The 24,746-nt window shown below is 58.1% G+C and overlaps 1 protein-coding gene across 3 annotated transcripts; it reads right to left on the reverse strand.

Moving 5' to 3' along the window:
- Positions 1-1,825: 1,825 nt before the first annotated feature.
- On the reverse strand, positions 1,826-24,431 carry NPDC1 (neural proliferation, differentiation and control 1). Of its 3 annotated transcripts, XM_063409019.1 has the most exons (9): positions 24,247-24,422; positions 11,207-11,350; positions 5,866-5,973; positions 5,565-5,741; positions 5,382-5,448; positions 4,810-4,894; positions 4,580-4,659; positions 4,387-4,483; positions 1,826-3,427 (listed from the first exon to the last, which is right to left on the reverse strand). In XM_063409019.1, the coding sequence occupies exons 1-9, from the start codon at positions 24,338-24,340 to the stop codon at positions 3,350-3,352; spliced, it is 930 nt and encodes a 309-aa protein (XP_063265089.1). In that variant the 5' UTR covers positions 24,341-24,422; the 3' UTR covers positions 1,826-3,349. The 3 variants fall into 3 exon arrangements, with proteins under 3 accessions (XP_063265089.1, XP_063265090.1, XP_063265088.1); XM_063409020.1 differs by having other exon boundaries at positions 4,580-4,894; positions 24,247-24,431; XM_063409018.1 differs by having other exon boundaries at positions 4,580-4,894; positions 11,207-11,347.
- Between the last annotated feature and the right edge of the window lie 315 nt (positions 24,432-24,746).

Here is a 24,746-nt window from a genome sequence, read left to right on the forward strand (position 1 = left end):
CTCCCCCACCCCCCCCCCCGGCCCTCAAAAGCATTCCTGGTCCTTTCACATACAGACGGAGGGAAAGGGAGACGTTGACTTTGAACCGGCCCCTTTGTAGGAGCGGGGCCCATTGTGGCGGTGATGGTTTTAGCTGGGGGATGTGGAAGGAGTCAATGGGGTTTCTTGGTGTGTGACCCCCCATACATTTCAATGATTTTGGGGGGGCTTTGTGAGGTTATTGTGTAGGGTCTTTGAGCACCAGTGACCACCACGTTTCTTCTGCCTGCTCCAGAGATGGATGCATCCTTCCATCAGCCCATACCTTGAACCTGCTGGTGTTCAGGCTTAGCCAGGCTCTGTCTAAGGCAGCCAGGTATCGGTGGGATCCTGCTAAGGAAATGGGAACAGAAAGAAATGCATCTGCTTTACTGACTCGCTCAGACGGCAGCAGGCTGGAGAGGGCCAAGATATACATCTGCTCATCCTCCCTTTGCTGAGTGTGCTGGTGTGGCGTTGGTGCTTGGGATTTTAAGAGAGTGGATGGCCACAGATGATGTTTTATTCATGACCAGGCCACCTTTTTCTGTGGCAGGTTAGGTTATGGAAAGGCCATTGGGGTTGTGCTGGATACCCCTGAGTTGTCCACCAAAGGAGGGCTGCAGTCCTGCACTGGGTGGGTCAGGGTCCCATGGTGAAGGGGCCACTCCAGGACCATCTAAGGAGGGCTAGACAGAGGTTTCCTCTCCAGAAACCCCACACCTGGAGGAACACTGCTCTGCCCCATCAGCACAGCCTGCTGGGCTGGAGCTGGCCTTGTAGGACAGTATGGAGTCAGTACTTCCAAACCTGGCCCAGGTGAAAATCAGAAAGGGATTTTTGGTCCAGTTCTGTCCTCTTATTACAAAGGCCCTGGGCTGTAATGTGGGTCTTACCCACACTACCACAGTGCCTGAACACACCAGTGGGCCCACCCTACTGTGTTACAGCTGGGGGAGATGAAGTGGGGGCTGAAGCCGTTGGATAGCCACAGCACAGGTGCCCTGTCCCTGGACAAATGACTCTTCCATGCCTGGAAGTGTGGTAAGGACAGGGATTCCCAGGGCACATAGGTCTCCTGTGGCCATGGTGCCTGGAGCGAGGAGGTCTTCCCATGCAGAGCAGTCAAGTTTTACTATAAGCTAGAGCTTCCCAAAATATCTGGATGTGCTCCAGGAGATTGCTGGGTTCTGGGAGCAAAGGAAGGACAAATTTGGGGACCTCCGCAGAGAGGAGTGGTTCGAGGCTGGGTTTCCCCAGGACTGAGCCCTGGGGGCATCTCGGGTTATTTGAGGTGTGCATCGCCCACGGGCACAGCTGGACACCCCCATGAGAGAAGCATCCCGGGTGGGTGCCTTGGCGGTGAGTCAGCACCCACCTCCGGCATCCGAAACCAGGAGAGATGGTATCAGCCTGATGGGGGGGCTGGTGTGATCAAAGGCGATCCCTGCACACAATGCGGGGACTCGATAGCCCTTATCTGTCATCCCCGAGGTGCGAAGGGCCCTGGAGGCCAGGGGGAGAGGGGGCGTGGGTGGTGGGTGCTGCAGGGCTAGGTGCGGGCTCCCACCCTCACCTTTCCCTGGAGAAACCTCTCCTGGCAAATACTGAGAGGCAAGAAAATTATGTCCTTGGGAAAACCCTTGGGACGGGTTTGAACGCTCCTCCAGCTGCAGAAACAGGATGGCTGCTCACTATTCTCTGCGGAAGATTTGGGGACCACAGCACCCCCCCTCCTTGTCCCCTCGTCCCACTCTGCTGTTGAGAGGAGCCCCCGGAGCCGTGGGCCTCACACCACACACTCGCATGGGTCTCAAACATGGTCGTTTAATAAAATCTTTTAAAATAACTACAGTTCATACAATAACAACGAGAGGTGTGGGGAGAGTGGCAGCAGCCCAGGGGAGGGGGAGCACGAGACGTGGGGACAGAATCTGTGCCGTGATGGCCTCCGTCAGCCACCCCGCCAGGGACAGGGACAGTCCCATGCCTCTACCACTCACCAGCACATCCCTGCCACTGCTGCCTGCCCTGCCCATGCCTGCCTGAGTGTGCAATGGCTCCACTGAGCACAACAGGTGGCCATGACAGTCCACAACAGGGTGTGGACAGGAAGCCACACCTGAGCAAAGTAATCCAAATGCTTTTCTGGGCCTTCTACTGGAGGGGTTTATGGCCTATGCACCTGCGAGGGTTTGAGGAGCAGCACTGGGCTCCAAGCAAGAAGGTGTTGGTGAGGCCAGACATGGGTAACAGAGAGGTGCAGGGAGTGTCTGAGGCCCAAGACATGCCTGGGATGGAGCAGTGGAGACTCACCCGCCACAGAGGGATGCCCAAAGAATACACAGTGGCAGGCTCCACAGGGATGCTGCCAGCACATGGGCTCTGTGGGGTTTGAGGCAGCACAGCAAAGCCCCCATGCCTTGGCTACTGCTTTCAGCCACCCCAGCTCCCTCCAGTCCTGTTCCTTCCTCCCCCACAGCTACATGAGCTTAAAAACAAAACCTTGAACACTTTTTCTGAGCTTTTACCCCCCTGAGGCCTGTGGTAAGAGAGAGCCCATCCCCTGCCAGCACACAGTGCCAGGCCACAGTGGCACTGGGATTGTCCATGCCCCAGGAGACCTGAAGCCCAGCACCCCTAAAGGGGTCAGAGCACCGGGCAGCATCTGAAGGAGCATCCTGGGGAGTGATGCCAGTGCCTACTCAAGCTGCTCCTGCTCCTGCCATTGGCTCCGAGAGCACTATTCCGCTGCCAGGAGCTGGCCAGACTGGCGTGGAGGAGACAGAATGGGCACTGAAGCCCTTAGTGATGCCACCTGCTGCAGGGAAAGGCTTCACCCCTGGCAGAGGGGCTCTGGGCAGGCTGGCAGCCCTGATGCCAGGCATGAGCATGCCCAGCCCTCCTGGCCCTCTCCTGCTTTCTGACCCTCTCTCTGTTTCCTTCCTATCTGCTATGCATCAGCCTAGCTGCAGCCAGGGAAGCAGCCTCCTCCTCAAAGCCAACTAGAAAGGGACAGTGCTGCAGCCGCCCCTCCTCCCCCAGATTTCTGTTCCAAAGCAGCCGCCCCCCTGCAACGGCGAGAGCTGTGAGCAAAGGGCAATGCAGGGACGCAATCACAGCAGCAAAGAGAACAAGGACGCTGGAAACAGGGGCCATCCCCTCCCCGCCATAGCTGTTAGTGGGTGTTTATTGGGCAGGCGTCAAACAGTCTGGCAGCGCGGGGCCAGCCTCCCCCGGGCCCACTGTGGTCCCCCTCTGGCACGGTCATCCCGCCGGGCACGGCCGCGGGCACGGTCGGTAGCAAGCTCAGGCGCAGGAGACGGGGTGGTTACTGGTGCGACTTGGGGTTGGAGGGGTGTAAGGAGAAGTCGTCAAACAGCGGGTTTCTCACTTCCATTTCTCCGGTCTGCCGTGGCGGAGAGAGAGGGATGGGGGAAGGAAAAGGCAGGAAGTCAGAAAACAGTTGGGATTCAGCTGCCCCATCCCAAGGGGTTTGGGTCTGAACTCCAGCCCGGCAGGGAGGAGGGAGGAGGGGAGGGGAGCGACGTAGTGGGCTGCGATGGACGATGAACACCAGGACTTCCCTCACCCTGGAAAGGTGCTGCCTCCCTGGCAGGAGGGGATGGGGTGGAGTGATGTGTAAAACCCAAGGTCTTGGGTAGGATGGGACGCCACAGCTGCGCTGAGGACCCAAGGACAGCAGTCTCAGCCTGGCTGGCAGGAATGGAGTTCCTTGCTCAGACTGGGGACCCCAGGACGCGACCCCCATCACGGCTGGCAGGAATGGGGTGCCCTGCCCAGACTGCCTGCCTGCCATCAAGTGCCCTTTAATGGGCTTGTAAAGACCCACTGATGACCCTCGATCTGGGCCCTGATGGCTGCGCTCCACAGCTATTACCATGTAAAAGGCTCCTCTCCGTCCCTTTGTGCTCTTTGTACCCAGGGCTGTTAAGAGCTGCCCTTCCCCGAAGTCCCCTGCCAGCCAGGAACATCCTCTCTGACCGTGAGGGGTCACACGTCTGCGCTCCAGGTGTTGGGATAGGACAAGGACGAGCCCCCCCCCCCCCCCCCAGTCCCGGTTCCCAGAACCGGTGATCCTGTCCCTGACACATGGCGATGGTGGGTCAGCTATGCCAAGGGCTGCTCCAGTTCTCTGCTCCCAGGGAAAAGCCTTGTGCCAGCACATGCACTCCTGCCCATTGCTTTAGTGGGAGCTGGCCAGGGACATGGTGAGGAGCAGAGGGGTTGGACCACTTCATGGTTTGATGAAGAACATGTAGAAAAGGCTCCTGACACAGAAATGTGCATCCCAGGCACATGTTGGACACCCCCACAGGCACAGGGACCCCTCCTGCACCCGCATACCGGAGCCAGCCCAGGGCACTCATACACAGTGAAGTCTCCATCCTCATTCTCCTCATCAGATGATGCCGAGTCTGGCAGCTTGGGCTCCTCTTTATGTCTGGGGGAAGAAGATGTAGAGAGGAAGTGAAGCCCAGTGGGATGATTAGGGCCGTCCCAGTTAATGGTGGGACATGCTGTCTGCTCCCAGGCTTACTTCTCCAGGGAGAGCATCTGCTGCTTTTGGTGCTGGTAGTGGTACATTTGGGCACTCTGAGCCAGCGTCTTATCCCCGGGCTGTGGAGAGAGCAGGAACAGCTGTGAAGACTGGGCTTTGGAAGGCTCCAGCCAGGCTGGTGGGGGGCCTCCTCCATGTGAGAATCCCTCCAGCAGAGCACTGGGGCCCGAGTGCCAAACACCCCACAGGGAGGAACATGGGTGCCTTACCGAGATCTTGTCGTAGGGCAGGGGGCTGGTTACTCGCTGGGCTGAGTAGTCTGCTTTCTGTGCCAGTCTGACTTCCTTCTGCAGCCTGCCAGGGAGGTGAATTGGAATCAGGGAATCACCCTTTACATGAATCTTCCCTAATATCCCATCTAAATCTCCCCTGAGACAGCTTGAGGCCATTTCCTCTTACCCTTCCCTTGTTCCCTGGGAGCAGAGCCTGACCCTCCTCTGGATGTCCCCTCCTGTCAGGGAGTCGTGGAGAGTGCAAAGGTCCCCCCTGAGCCTCTCCTTCTCCAGACTGAGCCCCTTTCCCAGCTTCCTCAGCCGCTCCTCGTAAGACCTGTGCTCCAGACACTTCCCCAGCTCCATTCCCTTCTCTGGATATGCTCCTGCCCCTCAAGGTCTTTCCTGCCATGAGGGCCCCAAAACTGAACCCAGGATTTGATGTGCCTCAGCAGTGCCCAGTGTAGGGCACAATGACTTCTCTAGTCAACCCCTCATGCCTGGGAAGCATGGGAATACACTGCCCTGGGCACAGGGATGCCAAGGGACTGTCGGCAGCCCCAGCTCACCTGCACCAGCAGATGGCTGCCACGATGAGCGCTGAGATCCCAGCCACTGTGCACACCACGATCAGCCCTACAGAGGTGGAGAGGACAGCAAGGGACAGCAGGTGAGCTGGCAGCATAGTGACACCAGCTCATGCTTCCCAGGTGAGGGTGTGAAACCCCTTCCTCTGAGTCCCAGGGTCTCACCGAGCACGATGTTGTCATTTGCAGGGATGGGGGATGCCTCCACCCCAGAGTACCGCTGGACCGTGGCGGTGGTGGGAAGGGTGGTGGCTGCCATGGTGCCAGTGGGACCCTGCTGCAGATGCCCCTCTCTCACCCTGCTGGCTGCACGCTGTCTGCTGCCGTCGGGCACCAGGGTGGCTGCACGAGAAGACAGAGCAGTGAGTGGTGCCCAGGCAGCTCCAGAGGGCAAACCTGCCTTGGGTGCAGGGTCTGGCTGCCATGAGGTCCCTGGCACTGCTGGGAGCAGGGAGTAAGCACTTACCCCTGGGTCTGCCATCCTGTAGCGGGTGACGGCGAGGAGCCTCCTGCCTGGCCAGCACATCCGCGAGAAAATCAATTTCTGCCTCCAAGCTGGGAATGGAGGTCCGTCCTATGGGAGAAAGGGTGTGAGATGGGCATTGTGGGGTGCAGCTGTGTGCCCAACCCAGGGCCAGACCAGTACCCCCAAGAAGGGGCTCTTGTTCCAGCTCCAGCAAACACAGGTGGTGTTCAGTCTGAGGCCCCTCAGATGTAACTCTCCAAAAGCTGGGCCCCAGGACCCGTGTATGTCCTTGCTGCTTTCGGTGGGATTTTCACCCCACAAATCCTGAAGGATCAGGAGCAACAGAATATGTCCTCACATCAGAGGCAGCAGGTCCTACAGACTCTTTGAGAGAGGCCAGGGTGCCAGCACCCGGTGTGCAGGACCTGCTCTGTGTCCCTGCCCCTGCAGTCACACAGCAGCAGTGAGGAGGGATGGGAGCTGGACCAGGACAGATATTCCTCAGCTGCCCTGCTGTCTCAGGGGTGAGGTGCAGTTTCAGCACAGCGAGTTACAGTCTGGGGACACCCGAACACTGGGTTTCACCCCAAACTGTCCTTTATGGCCCAGAGTGCCAGAGACCACCCCAGAGCAGGGCTCAGCTTGGCTGTTCAGCAGAGCACGGGAGTAGAGCGGTTGGTTTTTGCCCAGTGGCTGGTGGGATGCAGCTCCTTTAGGGAGCAGGCAGGAGTGCCCCATGCAGCAAGGGATGTACCCCCAGGGACTGGCACCAGCAGCATCTCACAGGTGGCTGTCCACCCCAGCACAGTGCTCACCAGGGACATTTGTCCCTCAAAGGGCTCCTGCAGCCTCAGGCACAGGCAGGACTCCCACTCTAGCCTGGAGGTGCCCACCCACAAGGTTACAGCATTGCAGTGAGAGTGGAGTTGCTCTTCTCAGGCTTATCAGGCAGAGTCCAGCTCTGACACTCACCACTGCTTTTAACAGGATTAAACTCAACTTCAAAGACAGCAGACATTCCTGTTCCCATCTCAATCCCCATCCTATTCCTGCTTCCTTTGCCCATAATCAGACTCCCCCATCAGGGACTGTCCCCTGGGAGCTAAATCCAGACATAGGAAGGCAAGGTGGTACTGGCTGCTTGATTCCCAGATAATTCAAGGTTATAACAATTACATCTCCTCTGGAATCTGTCCTCACATCCAGTGTTTGGAAATAAACTCTGATTCCCTCTGGAGCCGTGCACAAAGGCCACCTTGCTGCCCCATGACTCAGAGCCACATGAGCCACAAAACAATTTAGAAGGGGGACATCCTTGCTTTAAACAAAAGCACCAAGAGTCACTGTCCCCACATCCTCCATGCCCTTGTGTTCCCAAACTGCCCCCAGCCTCCTACCCTTGGGTGGAGCCCTGGGTTTCCCTGGCTCTTTCCACCCTGTTATTTGCATCCCAGAGCAGCACCATGGCCAACTGGTGCCAGGCTGGGGCTTTGCCAGTGCTGTGCCCAATAGGTGAGTGCCATGGTGCCAGCACAGGGCCAAGGTCTCCCAACAGGCAAGGGAGTTGGCACGGGACTGAGTGTGACAGCCTGTGCCTACGGGGGCCATCCTGGTGCCCATGATGGGGATAGCCCTGTGCCAGGGACATCCTAGTGCCTGGGATGGGGACATTCTGGCTCTAGCTCCCCTCTGCACTCTGGGAAAGGTCTGTCTACATAGGGGTCAACCCTGTCCATCCCACGTATGCCATCATCAGGCTGTGTTGGTGGTGGATGTGATGTAGCTGGAAAAAGGAAAAAAAAATTGAAAAAGCTGCCAGAGCAGCTGCCAGGTCCCTCAGAGTCTCCCACCCTGTGAGAGTGTGTGAAGCAGCACATGGGAAACTGAGACAGTGGTCTGAGGTCTCGTCATTGCTGCAGTGCCTGGGCTGTGCCACTTACCTGCACTAACCATCTTTATCACCAATTTCTCTTCCAGTGGCTAAAAGCTGCCCATCTCCCATTCTGTGTGGCAGCTAAACCTCCCCCAGTGATGCCACCATAGTTGCCACCACACATTTGAGGGCACTGAGGGCTGGGTCCTGCCAGGCACTGTGGGTGTGTGAGATGCTGGCCCTGGGCTGCTCCAGGAAAGAGGGGGCTGGGGTGAGCCCCAGTTCCTGCCTGACTGCCCCAGGAGCAGAGATGCTGGGGAGAAACAGTGTCCAGGCAAGGCACACAGGGCACGCAGGGCAGGGACCCGGCACAGCTGCACTCAGGGGTGCAGGCAGGGCTTGTGCAGGGTGTGGGTGCCCCCTCATGGTAATAGCCACCGCTGCTGCAGCAGGATGGCATAGCCAGGCTGGCACACAGCCCTCCAGCCCCTCTGCTCTGCCCCTGGCCTCTCCTCAGGGCTTCCACCTCCTCAGGACTCAATCCTGGGTCACACACCTACCCTGACAGTTTGGGGAAACAGGAACCAAGGAGAGACACACATGGCTTCTACCCTGGGCTGAGGAAACCTGTGATTGACAGTGTCCACAGGAGGGCACAACATTCCTACAAATCCACTCATTTCTGTAGTCCTGCCCCAGGACAGCTGATGTCTTCCTTGGCGCTGGCAGCACAGCAAACAGGGAAGGGGGAACCCCATGCGTGTGAGCTGAGGCCTCTTTTCCCCCTTTTCACAAAGTGCTTCCTTCAGTGCAGTGGGGTCCCGTGCTGGTCAAGCAGAAGCAGGGATGAAACCCACTATCTCAAAGCACATCATTCACACCCATCACAGCACAGACACATAGAGCACCATGGTGTGCATGGGATTTTGGGGGGCTCAGAGCCTTGTGCAAGACAGCAGCAGCCAGGTGCAGACAGCCAGCTGTGGGATGCACTGTACCCAGATTCCACGCATCCCATCTCAACTCTGTACTGATGCTGTGCCAGGTATGTCGAGACCCCTACACATAATGGCAGGAACACACCACTCACATGCATTGCCCTCCTGAGACCACAAATGGTGCTTTTCACCCCAAAAAGCTGGTTTTGGGAGAGGATCCCTGGCTCCTGCCAGGAACTGTGGGGAGGCACAGCCGCAGGATCCCAGGATCAGCATCACCAGCAGTCACAAGTGACTCAAGGATGTGTAACTCTTTAAAGGGGCTGCCTACATAGCAAAAGGGCTGGAAGGGTATCCCCTTTAAAGGCTTAGGCATCCTTGGGCTACAGCAGCCCCCTGTTTGCCTTGCACCCTCTCCTAAATGCAGCTATCACAGCCCTTCTTCATCCTCACAGCCTTCTCTGGTGCTGCTATGAGATGAAGGTACAGGCAGGATGAGAAAGCCCCCATGGAAAAATAAGTAGTGCCTCCCTGCCAAGAGGAGCTGGGCATCCTCAGGATGCTAAAATAGAGTATTTAGGAGGGGATCCCCCTTTTTTATTTACCACAGTCCCCACACTTTTGCTGCCACAAGGTAGTGGCATTGCTTGGGACAACAGGATGGAACTGGGAGAGACCTTGGTGTCACCATCCTCCCATGGTAGGTCCTTAGAGGATGGTACAGTGGTCCTGCATCTCTCTGGTTGAGGATGCAACTGTGGCAATATCCTTCAGAAAGGAGCTGGGTTGCTATGGAGACGCCAGCGCATGTGCAGCCCTTGTGAGAGGGGAATTTGCTCTCAAGACTTCACATTAAAAAATAAACTATAAACAACTGCTTAAGCCATTCAGTGTCAATGGATGAAGAGCCCATGGCAGGGGTGCTGACTGCTGTCAAAAGCCAAGTCTAGACCCCATCCCTGTGCCATCCCCTTTTATGCCATCCCTCTCATTTCAGCCAAATGGGCTTGCTTTGGGGGTCTCCCCTCTAATTTACAGGGGATTTAATTCTCCTGCCAGGAGGAATGGCATTGGAGACATGCTGGGTTCTGATATCTTCCATGTGCCCACCTGGGCTGAGCCATGGGCAAAAGACATCTCCAACTGCACTCCAACAGTATCCTGAACATGCTCAACAACACAAAGCAATCCCTCCAAACCCAGAGGACCCTTCCATGTTTTCATGGAGTTTAGATGCGGGGGAGCTGCCTCCCTGGTTCAATGACCAGTGCTTGTCCATCCTGCCTGGCATAGGACAAGCCACCCTGCATGTTTTTATAAGCTCCCCAGGAGCTGGGAACGCCTTAGCAGGAAACTTCTGGGGCCAGCAGGAGTGAAGAGCAGGTGGAGAAGGGTGGGCAGGGGGAGATGCCAATACATTCTGCACCAAGAGATGATTCAGAGGTGCTCCAGAGTACCTTGCATCCAGGCAGTGCCTAGCAGAACCCACCAGGAGCAGCCTGAGGTTATGGCCAGTCCTGGCCTCTTCCCCAGCCACAGACGTCACTCCACTTTATAGCAATAAATAATTGTGTGGAGCCATAATTATGGTCTTAACTCATCTGCAAGATGAGCCCCTGATAAGGGGGAACAGAAATAGCTCTGCCACAGCTTTGCAAGCTGCATGAAGAATTGACTGTCACACTAAAAAATGCCTATGCCAGGCCCCCAGCACCATCTTTGCAGCTGAACCAGGGGCACAAAGCTGCACTGGGAGCATCCTTCAAGTATTGCAGCAGTAGTGGGATGGGTGACCATGGGCTGCTGCACCTGGGCTGCCACAGCCCTTCAGAAGCCTCAGGGATGGAGCCAGGAATAACAGCCGGTGCAGCTCTCGGTGCCCTGGTGTGCAGCCAGGGAGTGGTCCTGTCCATCACAGCTGACTCCAGCCCTCCCACCATGGATGCTGGCCATCACCCAAGGAGGAAATAAAAGTCCTGAACCACAGTCCAGTATCTCAAACCAAAGGGAATTAGGCACTTAAATCCCAAACTGGCCCCAGCTCAGCCCTGGGATGGGTGAGGCCACGGGCACCTGTTTCAGTCAGCCACAGAATCAGCGTAAGTCACTGCTCTTGTGCTAAAAGCGGCTTCCCTGCTCCTGCACAGCCTGAACCCTGGAACATCCAGGCAGACCCTGGAGATGCCCAGAAGCTGCCTGTTCTACTCCTGTCCTTGGAGGCACTGAGCTCCCTACGGTGCTGACAGGGCTACACACAGACACCAGAGGAGGATGTACGAAGAGCAGGATGGGGTTGCCAGCCCAAAACCACCCCCCCCCAGCTGAGGCAAGTGGGGTGAGAGGCAGAAGAGCAGCCATCCCCACAGAGATACAGCTGCCATGGAAAGCAGGAAGAGGATGGGGTCCTGCTGGGGTGGGGGCTGCCCCGAGACACAGAACCTCCCAGAGCTGCAGAGGTGCAGGGTAGGTGTGCAGGGTAAGCGTGCACAGTAGGTGTGCAGGCAGAGGGGTGAAGGGTGGGTGCACCTACCACTGGGTGAGAGCTGCTTCTGGACACAGTGCCCGCGGTCGTCCTCCTGGAAGGGGGGCAGGCAGGGCCCGCAGGCACCTGACCCTGGCGGGCAGAACTCTCGGCGCTGCAGGGCACAGTCCAGGCTCCGGGGACACGACGCTGCTGTGGGGACAGGACAAAACAGCTCAGGAGGAGGAGAGGGGTCAAACACACCCCCAGGTCTGTTCATAACCTCTTGGAGCGAGCCCCAGCTGCCCATGGCTGCTCCTGCTGCAGCTCCTGGCTATCAATGGGCTTCACCACAGCTGCCCCTCAGCCCTGCTTTGCCTCCACAAAGCCATTATCAGCTGGAATTAACCACGAACTTAATGACCGAGGAGTTGGACTCAATGATCTTCATGGGACCCTTCCAACTTGAGGTGTTCTGTGACTCCATAGCCCGCACAAGGCTGTATGCAGTGATAAGCATGCAGTGTCCATACCCTACAAGGGTCCCCAGCCCCAGGGTGCCACCATCCTGTGGGACACTCCATGGGAGTGCTGCAGGACACTCTAAGCCCTGTAGAACTGTCAGTGACCAGCATCTCCTGCCCCTGTCTGCCCTGCATGGGGAGACAAAATCCAACCAACACAGACCGATGCTTGTGTGGTGACTGTCAAACCAAAAGTCCCAAACCAACTTCCCCAAAGCCTCAGCGGGGTCTGAGTGCTGGTACCAACACTTAGGCTCCCCTCCCTTTGGCATTCCATGGAGGAAGCAGTGGGAGCCAGCCCTCCTTGGCACTGAACTGCAGCCCAAGTCTCGCTTGCAGTTGCATGGGCATCTCATGCCCATGTCAACTCCAGGGAATCTCCACTTCCTCGATACAGGCATGGGTCCTCCAGGCTCCAGACTCACCAACCCATCATGCCATGGCAGTGCCGTCATGGCTGGGTCTTCACCCTAGGAGGCGGACCTCCCTGGGGGACACAAGGTCCTCGTGTTGTACACAAAGCTGAGTCCTCGACCAGGTGATGGTGGCAAACCATGTGCAGGGCTGGAGACGGGAACTGTGACATGAAGGGCCAGCACTCAGGGCCCACCTGTGGCAGGGGGCTATTGGGGACACACTGGGGTCCTGGCTTTGATGGTGACACTGCTGGTCCTGCTGCGCACGAGTGTCTTTCCCTCGCAAGCTGGTGGCAGTGTAGAATCAGTTGCCCCTCAATGCAACCAGCACTCAGGCTGGGCACAGCTTGTGGGAGGAAGAGCTACATGGGGCCACAGCTGGATGGGGGTGTGGCACACAGCTGCCCTACACTGCCCCTCACTTTGCCGTGCACAGCCATGCCCACAGCAGTGGGCAGGGAACAGGACTGTGGTGCTGCACTGGGAACAGGGCCAGGCTGGCAATGAGTCACAGCAGGAACCTGCTCCCAGCACCAGCCCACGTGCCCCAAACAATCCCTGCCAGCCCTCACCGCCCACCCCCACACCAGCAATGCTACCTGCCCATCACTGCACCTGTGCCTGGGCATGGAAACACTGGGGACAGCCTCGGTGCACTCCACAGCGAGGAGCACCACAACTGGGGGGCTGTCCTGAGCACCCCCAGCCCTGCAGCACACCAGAGGTGAGGGGGGCAGCACCCTGTACACAGCTGAGAGGATGGAACATGCAGGAACACAAATCATGACAGTTCTGCTCCCCCAGCAAGGATGCAGGAAAGATGTCACCCTAAAGCCACACAAGTGGGATGTGCAATTTGCATGGCCATATTTCACCGTCAAACTGCTCCCTGGAGGGTGCAGCTGCTACTAAGAGCCCCCAGCTTGTGCCCGGCAACTCCCCACTGCACCCCATGAGGAAATCATCACCTCCCCCACCTTGGCTGGCACTGGCAAGGGTGCAGCAACTGCAATTTTAATGCTGGCTGACCCCCACACCAGGCACAGCAGCCTGGAGGGGGTGCACTTGGGGTGCAGTAAAGTGCCCACCATTCTCACGGGAGCTGGGTTTTTAGCTGGACTATTCGCTCCCTGGAGATGGTGTAGGGCTCAGCCATGTGGCTGGGGGGCAGTTAGTGCTCAATGGGTAAATAATCAGATGTCCAAGCAGAGAAATTGGACTTGCCTGCTGGCTTCACCTCCCCAGGGTTACTCTCACAGCCGTTTAAAAATTGGGGCAGGGGCAGGTTGTGGCACTGTGCAGCCTCAGGCTGGGGGCATGTCACAGCCCTGTGGGGCACTGGGGAACACATCTGTAGGGGCCCCTGTCTGTGCCACAGGCTCATGGAAACACTTTCCCCCAAAACAGGTGCTGCCGAAAGCTGATGACTGGCAGAGAAAGTCACCCCTGTGTGGGTCACCCCACAGCACCAGACACTGACAAGGCCCTCAGAGCCGCCTTGTGATGGGAGTGATGGGGGCAGAGCCCCGAGCCAGAGTCCAGCAAGTGGGTAAATAAAGCCCAGGCTGGATCCCAGCGAAGGCTGTTATCTCTGTTTGAGGAACGAGCTGTGCTTGCCCAGCTGTCATTGGATGCAATTCAGAGCTCCCTATGTGTCACCAGCCAGTGACTGGTGAGCTGGCAGCGCTGAGTGGGCACCCCGTGGACTGAAGGGGCTCACAGGGGCTTTGCTGCTCTCTGAGCCCACCTCAAAGCCAAGCAGTGAGAGTCCTGTGCTCGTGGGAGTGGGCACCTCAGTGCCATGCTAGGTGATGCAGACCGAGCACTCTGTATCCCAGCACCCAGGCGCCACGTGGGCACCTCCAACCCTGACCAATGCCACTCTGTGGGATTGCCAAACTACACTGCCCCAATGCTGCCCTACCCATGCACACTCACACATTCCTGGGGGCTGGTGTCACCTGCTCAGTGCTCGACCAGGCAGGTGGTGGGTTCCCCAACACTCTAGCCATGAGTCCCCCGACCCTGAACACTCACCCCAAGGTGGGGTACTGGGGCTGGCACAGCACATGGGTCCCAATTCCACCCAGCTGTTGCCATGTCACCATCATGCCACCCACCTGTTACCAGTGCCAGCACGCCTGCTGCAGGTTCCCAGTCTTGCCTCTGCACCTGCCGGGCTGCAGTTGAATCTGTGGGAGATTGGGATCCCCCCACTGCAACCATGCCCCTGCTTGGCACTAGTGCAGCCCAGCATGGCCTAGCCACAAGTGGGATGGGCAGAGGGACCCAAGCTGGGGTCTGGCTGGGGTCTTGCAAGGGCCCTAACCTTCCATTGCCCAGCCAGCAGGACAGTGCAGACCAGAAGAGCGAGCAATGAATGATACAGAATGTGTGGCCAGCACCAGTCATGGCACAGCCCGGATGCTGCTGTCCAGATGTGCCAGGGGTGTTCAGAGGAGGGAGATGCTCCAGTTGCTGTCATTGTCCTGCCATAGTGCTCAACTCCTGTGCAGGTGGGCCCAGAACAGCACAAATGGGGTAACCCCTTAAACCAAGCTCAGGCCTGGGCCAAGCTGCTGGTGCTGGAGGAGCCAAGGAGCTGCCTGCAGGCAGGATCCCAGCCCAAGGCCACTGGGTGCATGGGACACAGCAGCTGGCACAGACAGACAGCAGGTGGGCATGAGCTAGGGACACGTGAGCAGAAACAGACCTGTACCCAGGAGGAAACGTGCCCATGTGAGCAGCAAGGCCTCAGGATGTGTTATCCACAGGGGAAAGCTGAGCACAAAGCTCTATCCCCAAAGACTCACATGGGGGAAAGCTGTGTCGAGTACCCAGGGTGGCACTCAGGACGAGCAGAGTGCTTGTGACAGGGGGTGCCCAGGCAGGGCATAGAGCCACTGGCAGTCACAGACTGGGTGGAGTAGCTCTTCCACACTCATGCCAAAACATACAGGTGAAAAAGAAACAAAAATAAACCCAAGGAGGACATCTGTGTGGCCAGAGAGGCAAGGACTGCCCCCACTGCATCACTGGTGCAGATAGAGAGATAAAAGTGAACATAAGAGGATAATTAATTAGCGCTGAGCACTGGTGTGAATGTTTAAGGTCCCGGCAATGCCAACACCCAGCCTCCCTCTCAGCTGCCAGCCCCAGTGCCAACAGTGTGAGCTGGCAGAGCCCACTGGGGATGGGCTGAAGACACTGGGCACTGGCTGCACTGAGCAGCCTGCCCAGGACCACCGGGTCTGGCCCCTCTGTGGAAGCAGGACACAGCACCTGGTGGGACATGGGCACTGAGCATGGGGGCATATCAGGGTGTCTGTGGAACAGGGTGCAGGTCTCACTCCCACGTCAGGCCCCTGCATGCTGGCTGAGGCTGAGGGAAGACCACAGCAAGGCTTTGACAGAGGCCCTTTGACAGTGGCAGCAGCCCCTGCAGGGCCTGCAGTGGTGTAGTCTCTGCCAGCTCGACTCCAAGGTCACTCCTTCTCCTCCTCTTCCTCATCCTCCTCCTCCTCCTCCTCCAGCCAGATAATGTGGGAACTGCTGTGGGCCCTGCCTGCAGCCTGCCCTCCCAGTACTTCCACTGCCAGCTGGCTGTGGCTCCCTCCCAGCTCTGCAATGTGCTCCTGGCTCTGAGGGAGTGCTCTGGAGAAGGCCCTTGGCAGGCTGGGGGGCAGCCATCAGGCAGGCAGGCTGATGATGCCCTCATCAGATCCCAGCCCCTGAGGTCTCACTAACCCCTGTCCACAGCCTCCCTGGCCAGGGGCAGTGCTGCAGGGGCTACTAGTGCACCTCACCTGCACTGCCCCATACCCAGGGATGTGGCTCCTGAAGTGAGTCAGTGGCAGTGACTGTCAGCAGCTGCAGTAGCAATGCCAGGCTGGACTCTGTACACACTAGCCACGGGTGACACACACCAGAGGTGACGCACACCAGTCACAAGTGACACAGAGTGACTGCAGGATGGACACCAAACTGGTGGCTGCAACCTGGTGGGCTTCCTGACCTACCTGTATCCCCCTGCCCTGCTGTCTCTTGCACTAGGAAGCAGATGGATTGGGACCAGGCTGAACCCCTGGAGCAATGCCCACTCCTGGACACAGCTGGCATCACTGCTCGGGCAGTCCCTGTACAAGCCCTGCCACTGACAGCTGCTGCTCACGTCACTGCTGCATTTTCCTGCCCCTGAAAAAAGCAGCCAAGCCCCCTCCCATGCAGAGACAGCAGAACAGGGCTCTCTGCAGCACTGACCCCCCAAACCAGGAGTGGGGGGACGCTGGTCACATCACATCACTGCTGGGGAGAGAGCATGTGGCACAGCCATGGCCATCAAACAGGCCCCATGTCCTGCAGCAGCAGTGATGTGTGCTAGTCCACCAGTGGGGGAGTAGATGGAAGTGCTTCTTTGTGCTTCAGCAGATTTGGTCAGGCAGATGCAACATGCCACCAGCTCCCATCCCTGAGGCCACCAGGGCTTGTGTTCTGGCTCCCAGCTTCGGCTGGTGGGCACTGAGGTCTGGCCCAGCCAGCAGAGATGATCTCCAGCACAGTTCCTGTCATGGCCAAGACACAGTGCCAACAGCCTTGGGCCACAGGCTGGGGACAGTGAACACCTGTAGGGGACCCCTGGGAGCATTCCCCGTGTCTGCACAGCAAACACCTCACTGCATCCTGCTCCCACTGAGGGGACAGTTCCACCCAGGAACAATGGAAAAAGGCCTCATCAGCACTTCTCCCATATCCCAGCCCCACCCCCATCCCCATTCTCATCCTACTGCTGCTGCTTTGGGGCCACCAGCCCGGAGGCAGTGCAGTGTGGTGGACAGCTATGCTGCAGCCCTGAGGCCACCATGATCGGCTTCCAGAGCTTGTCCTGCTCCACATTCAATGCCAAGGGGAAAAGGAAGGGTCAGGAAGAGCTGAGCCAGGTTCCTGCAGAGGTAGGGAGATGCCAAGCCCTCAGCATCCCCAAACACATTGCCTCCCAACCACCAGTGTTCCCCCAGAGCCTGTCCCTGCTCTAGAGGAGACTCCATCTACAAGCACCTCAAAATCTCAAGTTGCCCCTATGATTCCAGGCTGGGGTAGAACCAGGCGATCTCCACGAGGCTGAGGGAGTGGAATTTTGTGTCATCACTACTCAAAAGCCCTTAACTGGGCCAGAAAAATCCATGTTCCTTGCCCTGGCAGCCTGCCTGCTGTGCAAATGAATCAGCTGGACTGGCAGGGCTGTAGGAACAGGAGATAGCACCAGGATGGGTGGAAACAGCTCCAGCAAACCACAGATCCAGACCCCAGCAGACTGGGCAGAGCTAGAAGGTAGAAGAGGACACAGCTCTCCTTGCCTGTGGCCAGTGAGGAGAGCATCAAGCCAGTGAGACCCCCTGGTATCCCAGCCTCAAAAACCCTGGATGCTGACAGCCCCACCTCCAGCCTTGCAGAGGCTGCTACATCCAGGATGTGCACTACTGCATCCCCCCCTGTGCCCCTGCTGTGCCAGGGAGTCTCCAGCCACAAGTGGCTTCAGATATTCAGGAAGAGAAGAAATAATTAAAAAAGCAAAAGGCAAACCAGGTGCCACACCCCATGTTCTCAGGCCTGCCTGCCGCTGGCTTTTCTTCGCTGCATGCACACCCACCCACATGGGGGACCCCAGGCTGCCACTGAGGCCACCTCATCCCAATGCATCTGGCTACTCTTTGCAGCCCGAACCACCCACTTTAAATCTTGTTTATCAGGTTTTGCTCAAGTAAATACCAACGAGCTTTGCACACGCCCTGAGCCTGCTGGGACTAGGGCTGGGCTCTTTAATTCCCTTCTTATTGGGCAGGTTTTGCAGCACGTCACAAGCTGGTGGCCAGGGCTATGGTGCAGAGCAAGCACCATCGAGGGGCCCCTCCTCGCATCCCAGAGGGGCTCTGGAATACTTCAGTGAGCAGCACAGCACTGTGCTGAACCCTTGCTGTACCCCCCAGAAGGGGATGGGCAGCCCCGGCACCACAGACCCACCTGAAGCACTGAGCAGTCAGGAGGGAAGGGGCGAGGTCCAGCTCTCTCCTCCCAGCATTCCTGAGCACTGACCCATCAACAGGAGAGCACCCCATGGCTACACATTTGCCCAGTGAGCTGCAGCAGAGCCATACCCCTGGGTGAGCTCTCTCTGTGTGATGGCAGGGAGGTGGGACAGGGCAGCCCACCCCACAGCTCAACACCCAAGGAGCTGCCAGGCCAGAGGCCACCACAGCTTGGTCATCTGAAAACAGCCACAGGCTCCCACACACTCTCACTACTGGGTTGGAAATACCCACCTGGAGCAGCAGCACTGCTGTCCCCACCAGGGCCACGATGCTCTTTTGCAAAGCCAAAGCCATCCCACACCACCACCAGAGAAATTCTGCAGCCTTTGAGAAAGAGGCACCAGCGTAATTTTGCTGATGACTCCAGCAGCAGAGAGGTGGCATTGTTCAAGGTGGGGATTCTGTCTGTCTCTCCAGCTCCCTTTGTCTAGTCATTGCCTGGCACCAGCTCCCAGCAGCCCATCACCCTGAAACAGGTGCCTTGGGACGTAACTCCTCACCCACGGGTGATGGGAGCAATAGAGGCCAACCTTTATGGCTGTGGGAACACCCATTGGAAGAACAGCCTTTGGAACAAGGGCTTGCAAGGGGACTCTGGGTGGCACCCTCGTGCCCGTGGACATGCAAGAGCAGAGGCAGGCGGAAGCGCAGGGGCTGCAGCACCCACCCTTCTGGGGCTGCACCTAGGGCTATGCCCTCATTCAGCCTCATTCAGCCACCACCAGTGATAAAGACCCGCAGGGCCTTCATGTCCCACAGAGCAGAGCCCAACTGAAGCCCTATCAACACAGAAACTGAGGCTCCATGGGATGCACAGCTGCATCCTAGGAGTGCTGGTGCATGCAGCATCCCAGGGCTCTTTAAAAAGGGCTGCAGATGGTGTCAAAAGAGCTGGACTCAGAGTTTTTGGGGTATATGCTGCATAGGAAGAGCCAGCTCAGGGAAACCCTCTCCTTCATAGCCAGGAAACGAGGAATGATGGCTGCAGGGTGGGTCATGTTACAGCAGCTCACCCGCCGCGCTCTCTCCCTATTTAGGGCCCTCTCTCTCTTTCTGACAGCTGTGAGATGATGAACTCCACGAGGCAGAGCAGCTCCTTACCCACAAGGGAGCTGCTCCTTACCCCCAGGAGCACTCCCCTGCAGCAGCCATGGGTGCTATGGGTGCACTGGAGACCTGTACCTTCCACACCGCCTGCCTCCACCTCAGTCTCCTTTCAGTAGGAACAGAACAGGGGCCAGGAGCCCAGGGAGCCCCTGTATCACAAAGAGTCGGGGTCCCTGCCAGCACTCAGCTGACATGTCACCTCTCATGTCACCCACCTACTGCGATGGGTGCCCACCCAAACAGCACACACCTCTCATACACTTTGCCATCCTCTATCTGTGCAGGCAGTATCCCAGCATGTGCCACAGTGTGCATGGGTTAACATGGGCAGTTGCAGCCCACAGTGCTCCAGGGCAGGATAAGGCTGGGACCAGGACCTGCTCTGGCTGTGTTTCCTTCCTCCAATTCAAAGCTCACTCCAGGCACTTAACGGCCAGTTTCTTCCCGTTGCAGTTCTCGTTAGCTCATGAAGTGGCTAATTACAGGCCTGCAGCTGCCATTTGAAGCGCCAGCAGTGCTGGGTTATGGCCAGACACAGGAGGGAGATACCTCAGTGCTGGCAGTGGCGTTGGGGCCAGGCCCTGGGTTTTGGGGCCAGCCAGCCCAGGGGAGCCACTACTCTCCTTATGGACTTGACTCAGAGCTTTTGGTGGGGCACCAGGGCACTGTGTTTATGGATTTAATGCAGGGATAGGACTGATGGCAGCTTCTGTACCCTGTGCCCACTGACCCTTGGACATAGGGAGAGGCCATCCCATCACCCCTCTTGTCCCTGGGCACCAAACCACCGATCCTGTCCACAACATGCCTATCACCACATTGATACTCTTGTCCACAGCAGTCCTCATTACCTTTCTCATTCCTGAAGTCCGCACTGTGCTATCACCCCTTCTGTCCCCAGCATCGCCACATCTCTCCTGTCTCCAGCACACTGTCCATCCTGTGACCACTTCTGTTTCCCCTGCCACACTTTCACCTTGATATCCCCCATCACCCCTCTAGTCTACAGCATCCACCACCAACCTCCCTGTCCCCGGTGCCCTGACCACACTGTCACTCCCCTGACACTGTGCCCCCCCGGAAGCACCCGGCAGGGCTAAGCCGATTACCTCCCTTAATACCCCCATGGCCCAGAAGAGACATTTCAGGCAAACATCGATGCGCCTTCCCCTGTGCTGCGGGAAGACCCGGGCTTCCTGGGGACTGAGGCAACCCTGGGGAGGGGGACCGGTCTCCAGAGCTGCCAGGAGATCGCAGATCCAGAGGACCTGATGCTGCACAGTGCAAGCAGCAGGCCCCGGCTCTGGAATCCCAGTCTCCCTACCCTGAGCTCCAGCTCTCAACGTACTGGCACCTCCAGGGTATTGCTGGGGTGCACATGGATTTGTGAGTGCCCACAAAGCTACAGCAAAAGGGATGAGGGAGTCAGCCCATCTCTTCCATAAACTCTTTCCTGATGCTGATTCTGCAATTGGAATTATCAGATATCTCTGCACTCATTCCCCATCCTCAGGCCCATAGACAGAACCCTTCCCCTGTCCCTAGGATGGGTACTAGCTCCTGGGAGCCCCATGGGATGCCTATGCCCCACATCCCAGCTACTCCACACCTCACCCCCACAAGGGCTCCTTTCCCACAGTGGGAGCCAGCTGAGTACATGTAACCACAGATAACAAGGTCAGGAGATTATCTCCAAGAATAAAACCACATGGAAAATTAAACTTGGGAGCAGCACCCCAGCTGCTGCGTGGAGAAACACTTTGTCTGCACCAACGTGGCAGAGGACACTCCACCATGCAGCCATGGGAGGCTTGAAGGGATGGGGTGGCTGAGTGGGACCACTGCCCACACTGTCACCACTCCTGGGTGGACCCAGACAACCTTTCCTAAGCCTCAAGAAACAACTGTGGCTACTTCCTGTGGACCGACTCACAGGATGTTGTGGGGCTGCAAGACCACTCCCCACTCACCCACTGGGCAGAGCTCCAGGGAGCTTGGCATGGCAGCCAGGCCCTTGCAAGCACCACGGGTGCAGCACCAGTCCTGCTGTCTTGCTCCCAAGAGTGGCTTGGAGCTGCCACAGCTTCAAGGGTCAGCATGGGCGTCCCTGGGGCCATGGCGCCCACTGTGTCTCAACCCTGTCCCAGTGCAGCGATGGAGGAGCAGGCAAGGAGGAAAGGCAAGAGATGGACAATCCCACCAGAGGCTGAGCCTGGGAATTTCCCAAGGGATGGCTCCTGCCTAGCCATGCCCAGCTGGAACTTTGAGCAGTCCCTGCACCACTGCAGAGCAGGACAGCCAGTATCAACACCAGCATCTGTGCTCCCACCCACGTCCCTGCAGAGCGGCACATGGAGGAGCCGAGCATGAAGCCAGGAGGTCAAACGTGGCCAAATGGGTCACTTGGACTGGAAACAACTCAGATTTTGCTGAGCATCTTCTCCAGATGTCTGGGATGTGAAGTGATGGATGTGCCAGCAGGGTTCAGGATTATGAAAAAATGGGGTTCTAATGTGTCATCCCATTTTTTTGTTTACAATAATAACATAATAATAGATGAAATTTGGCAACCTAGTTACTCAAGAAGCAGGGCTTCACTCATATTCCAGGAAACAAAGAGAGAAAATGAAGCAAGGCAGGGCCTCTGCCCAAAGCCTGGTGTGATGCATAGAGACATATGGGAGAAAAAAGACCAGCTGAGGAGCAGCAAGCAAATCTAAACCACTCTGCAGCACCTCCAAGGCACTGCTGCTCTTCCTCCAGCTCGGATCAGGCTCACACCAAAATGATGATGTTACTGAGCCACGTGCAGCTGCATCCCAGGAGATGGCATCTGCTGCAGGGGCTCTGGTCTCAGCGCCAGCCAAGGAAAGTGAGGAGGAGGAGGAGGAGGAGGAGAAGAAGGAGATGCCAGTCTCCATCTGAAGAAGTTTTGATGGAGCTGCAGAGGACACAAGTATGGTGGTGCAGGACCTTCTCCCTGGCTCTCTGCTTGCCAGGAGCGAGTTTCACCAGCATACCACAGAGCAAGAGCTGCTCCTGGGCCTGCCACCTCCACCTTGCAGCCACCCCCAGAGAAAGCCAAGCTTGGCCCCATCTACCCAGGAAAAACAACTATAAAGTGAGAAGAAATAGCCAATGCTTCCTGTGCTCCACTGCACTCAGAGGAAGGTGGTGGGGCTGGGACAGAGACTCCTGTACCTATGTAGCATCCCAGGGATGTTTCTTCAGCCATACCCAGGAGAAACCTACCTGGAGCTCCCCACTGCCACATGCCACACAACCTTGAACTCCTGGCAATGGGATGCTGCTGTTGGGAACAGCACAAAGACACTGTACCCAGCTTCTCTCACGGGAAAAAGGTTGAGCTGAAAATCCAACCCCACGTGTGCCAAGAACGTGCAATATCCCAACACTGAAACAGGCTGCTGATGCCCCTCCAGGCCCCTCACAGTCACCTCACCTCCAGCATCCTCCTAGGGCTGGGAAGGGGAAACTGTCACCACCCCCCTGACAGCACCCAGGCACAGCCACCCCAGCAGCCCCTCAAGGGACCCTGACCAACCAGTACTGGCAGGCCAGATGATCCCACACTAGCCTCTTAAATTCAGGAGGAGTGGAGATTATGCTGGATCACTGGTGGCTCATCCGAGCCACCCGGATCTCCTTCCTCCCATCTCAGCCTGTGTCAGCAGCACCTCCAGCTGGGCCATTCCAGCCTCGGCTCATGGGAAGAGGGGGAGGCCAGGACCATCCCCACCTCTGCCTCCAACTCCTCCAACCCTCTGTGTGGAAACACAGAGACTTTTTGATCGACTGGGAGATTTAAAAACTATTGCAGCTTCCCGCCATCCCTCAGAGCACACGGGAGCATGGGGAGGCCACCCAGGCCTCGGCTGACAGCAGGCTCCCTGCCTGGCGTCCGCCTGTCCGGCGTCTGCCCTGCCGGGAGCCAGAGCAGGGAAAAAATATCGGATCCGCAAACAATGCTGGGAGCCAGGAGGCCCTTCCCGTCTCCTGCGCCAGCGAGGCGGAAAGCACCTGCCCGAGACAGGCCGTACCTGGGCAGGGACATGGCACCACCCCAGGGCGGGTAGCCGCAGCCTTCCCCACAGGCAGCAACGGGGCTTGGGGCTGGCTGGGGTTTTTGGGCCGTTGTTTGAGCCCATCACAGCCCCGCGACCCCAGCAGTGGGCACAGAGCAAGGGGACACGGAGCACGTCCAGTGCCTGACACCCAGAAGGGCAAATGCCCTAACCCAGACCGAAACTCAAGCAAACCAAACGTGAACGGCCTGAAACAACCCTTCAGCAGACAGCAGGGCAGTGCTGCACGGGAGGGCGCAAAGGCCACCCATTCCTTCTGCCCCGGCGGAGAGCAGAAATGTCACCGTCACTGGTGTAGCGGGGCGATGCTGCGGCCACTCTCGGGACAATGAGGCAGGTGGGCAAACAGGGCTCCCTCCAGCGCAGCCCCCGGCGGCTCCCCGGGATGGCTCGGTCACTGCAGCGCCTTTATGTTTTCCTTTGTTTCGGTGTTTTTTGATGTTGTTTTAATTTTTTCCGACCAATAAAAGTGCTTCATGAGGGCCGCTCCCCACTCCACAATCCACATCTGTGGGTCCCTCCAGCCCCCGCAAAGAGCTGCTGGGGACCAGCCCTGCGGCGCTGCCACCCGCTGCCAGGCCCCTGCCTGCAGCAGCGGGCAGGAGAGTGACGGGGAGGCGCTGCCCGTCCCCGGGGAGCGCTGAGGGAGTGAGAAACCCCCATGCGGCTTCGTGGCGGGGGCACCTCCTACCTTGCTTCCACCCAAAAAACACGAACACCCATGGATGCTGATCCCTCGTGGGGATGGGGATAATGGGGGAGAAGAGGGAGGCAACCGCACCAGGGTTCGTCGTGGGAGGGGACACGAGCATCCGCGGGGGAAGGGAGAGAACACGGACAGGGGAGTGGGGGGAACGAAGAGGTACTCACCGGCACGGGCGAGGCGCAGACGGAAGGATCCGAGGGCGGCCAGCAACACTAGCAGCGCTCCGCGACGGGCGGCAGCGCCCCGGGCCGCCACCATCGTCCACGGACACGGACACGGGCACGGGCACGGGCGAGCGCGGGGCCGCGGCAGCTGCGGGCGGCGGGGAGGGGGCGGGGGCGGGGCCAGACGGGGGCGGGGCCAGGCTGGAGGCGGGGCTCCGCCGCGCTCGGGCCCCACCCCGGGCGCCAAGGCCCGCCCGCAGCGCCGCGGCCGGAGCGCTCCGGCATCACCGAGGCAGCGGTGCGCCGAGAGCTGCACCCCAGAGCCTCTCCCGGTGCCTAAGGGGGCTCCAGAGAACTGGAGAGGGACTTTGGACAGGGCTCTGTAGCGACAGGACAAGGGGCAATGGCTGCCCACTGCTAGAGGGCAGGGTTAGGTCACAGAATCACAAAATCATTAGGTTGGGAGAGACTTCCAGGATCATCAAGTCCAACCCAACCCT

This window comes from Prinia subflava, chromosome 12 (assembly GCF_021018805.1).
Source record: "Prinia subflava isolate CZ2003 ecotype Zambia chromosome 12, Cam_Psub_1.2, whole genome shotgun sequence".
Classification (NCBI taxonomy): domain Eukaryota; kingdom Metazoa; phylum Chordata; class Aves; order Passeriformes; family Cisticolidae; genus Prinia; species Prinia subflava.